The following is a 2,117-nucleotide window of genomic DNA, read 5'->3' on the forward strand; positions in this document are numbered from 1 at the left end:
TTTAGCATGGTGTGAAGCGCGAGGGGGGTAGCAGACGAAACCGTCTGCGAGGACTTTATACCCTGGCAAGATCGCAGATCGCATCGATGTCAACCGGGGACGGTCGAAAGCTCAGTGGGGGGGAGATGATACGCCCGGTACCGAGCCACCACCCGCCCGGCCTTCTTTTCGCGGTTTCCGCGGGTTCGCGAGACCTCAACTGGGGCAGAGGCCTCATCGCGGCGCGGGCGCGGAAGGTTCGCACTCGCGCGGAACGACTTATCGCGCGATATCACGACCGCATGGGCAGACACGCGCGGAGGGGGTGTGTTCCGCATCGCCGGACCGGCAGGGCGCAGGGGCGTGTTCCGCGTTTACGCGGTAGACGGCTGGCGCATCGCGGGCGCCGGTCCCCTCCGCGATGGACGTTCCGTAGAGACTTTCTGATCACTGTAGCACGGTTTTGGCTGGCCCTGTAAATACCTACGCCCTCGGGCTGTGAGAATTCAGATTCCCCCTGGGCTCAGATTTCACCTTCTCTCACGAAGAACCCTCGACGACCCTGCGAACTGCGAACTGCGAACTGCGAACTCTGCGAACCCTTGCGAAATAGCGTTTAGCGTTGCGATAGCGTTGCGAACTCCCTGCGAAGCCTAACACGGGCTGCGAAGAGGCCCTCCTGCGTCCCGCGGAGCGCCAGCTCAGCTGAGTTGTCATCAGTCCACCGTCCTTCCCTCTTCCGCTCCCTCTACCGCGTTCTCCCGCGTACTGCGCCGCCCGAAGGGCACCCAACACGAACCTGCTTCTCCTCGCGCTTCGCGAGACGTTCCGCGGCCCGGTCTCGACCTCCTAGGGCTCTCGACCGTCTCCTTCTTCCGTCCTTACCGGTCGGTTGAGTGCATCAGCGTGGGCGACGGCGTTGATGAAGTTCACGCGAACTTTGCTCGAGCTCGAGCGCCGCCTGGTATAGCGCGGCCAAACTATTATATTTAACGGAGAGGCCGTTAACTACAGTGAGTGTATGAACATAACTCATCGGCAACACGTCGAGGAACTTGTTCCGTAATTGGAACTGAGTGGGTTTCTCCCACATTTTCTCCGTTATGGAGAGCAGTCGTTCATACAGAGCTGCAACGCCGCCCTTGTTCGCTTCGAAGCGAAGGTTGTCGTAATTGTACGCAGCTTGCAGGTGCGTGTCACGGTGTATGAATCGCCGGAAGAGGCCAATTACAGCCTCTTCGAACAGCCAGTCTCGCCGTTCCCGGGAGGGGGATTGTACTGTGTTGTACATCCATACCGCGGCTTCATCGGACAAACAGTCCCCTAGTATCCGCAGTCGGTCTGGGTCCATGGATGGACCGGTTATCCGTAGGGTACGGAAGAACTCGAGGAGGTTGTGGAGCCACATCTCAAAAGCGTCGAGATCGTCCTTGCCCAAATACGGCTTCGGGAGGGTCATCTTAGTGACCTTCAGGTATGCCGGCGGACTGGAGGTCGGTTCCTCCCCGACCATTTGGTCGATCATGCCCATTAGCCTTTGGACCTCACGAGCGTCCCGGGGCCCATAGCTAGGGCCCGTGTATGCGAGCTCATTTGATCCATCGAGCTCGTGCTCGGGGACAGTACTAAGTCCGTGATGCGCGGAAGCTCCTGGAGCTAAGGACCTCCTGGGTCGGAGCACAAACTGGTGCGGAGGTGCCGTCGAAGTGACCGGGATTCGGTCACCCCGAGGAGCTTGCGACGCGGACTCGTAATGGTCCCAGCCTGGCGGTGCCGTGATATCCGAGGGCTCAAAGGCCCCGAAAGCCACGCTTCGTCGTGGGGGTGCAGCTCGAATGGGTGCCGGAGCCGCTAACGGCGAGGAGGGCAGTAGTCGAGACGGACCTGCTATTGGCCCAGTGTCCCCCAATCCCGCTCTCCGGAGCCGTTCGAGGCGATCAGCCTCCATTTGCTGGCGAAGCACCTCACTCGGTGACGGACTAGGAGGTGCAGCCAGTTGCGCCTCCACTTGCGTGGCATCAATAACGTCCTCGACGTTATTCTCGGGACCTATGGTGGGGTCCGTGCCCTGCTGGGCCAACTCTCGCATTTCTCGCTCGAACGCGGCGAGCTGGTCATTGACCTCGGTCTCAGCGAGC

The 2,117-nt window shown here is 60.5% G+C and overlaps 1 protein-coding gene across 1 annotated transcript; it reads right to left on the reverse strand.

The window, feature by feature from the left end:
- Positions 1 to 595: 595 nt before the first annotated feature.
- Positions 596 to 2,107, reverse strand: TRAVEDRAFT_54870 (uncharacterized protein; the record flags this gene model as incomplete). Its single annotated transcript, XM_008047795.1, has 3 exons — positions 596 to 684; positions 779 to 859; positions 919 to 2,107. Coding segments are annotated over 3 exons (1,359 nt in total), but the record flags the coding sequence as incomplete, so codon positions are not given.
- Positions 2,108 to 2,117: the final 10 nt, after the last annotated feature.

Source organism: Trametes versicolor (assembly GCF_000271585.1).
Source record: "Trametes versicolor FP-101664 SS1 unplaced genomic scaffold TRAVEscaffold_256, whole genome shotgun sequence".
Taxonomy (NCBI): domain Eukaryota; kingdom Fungi; phylum Basidiomycota; class Agaricomycetes; order Polyporales; family Polyporaceae; genus Trametes; species Trametes versicolor.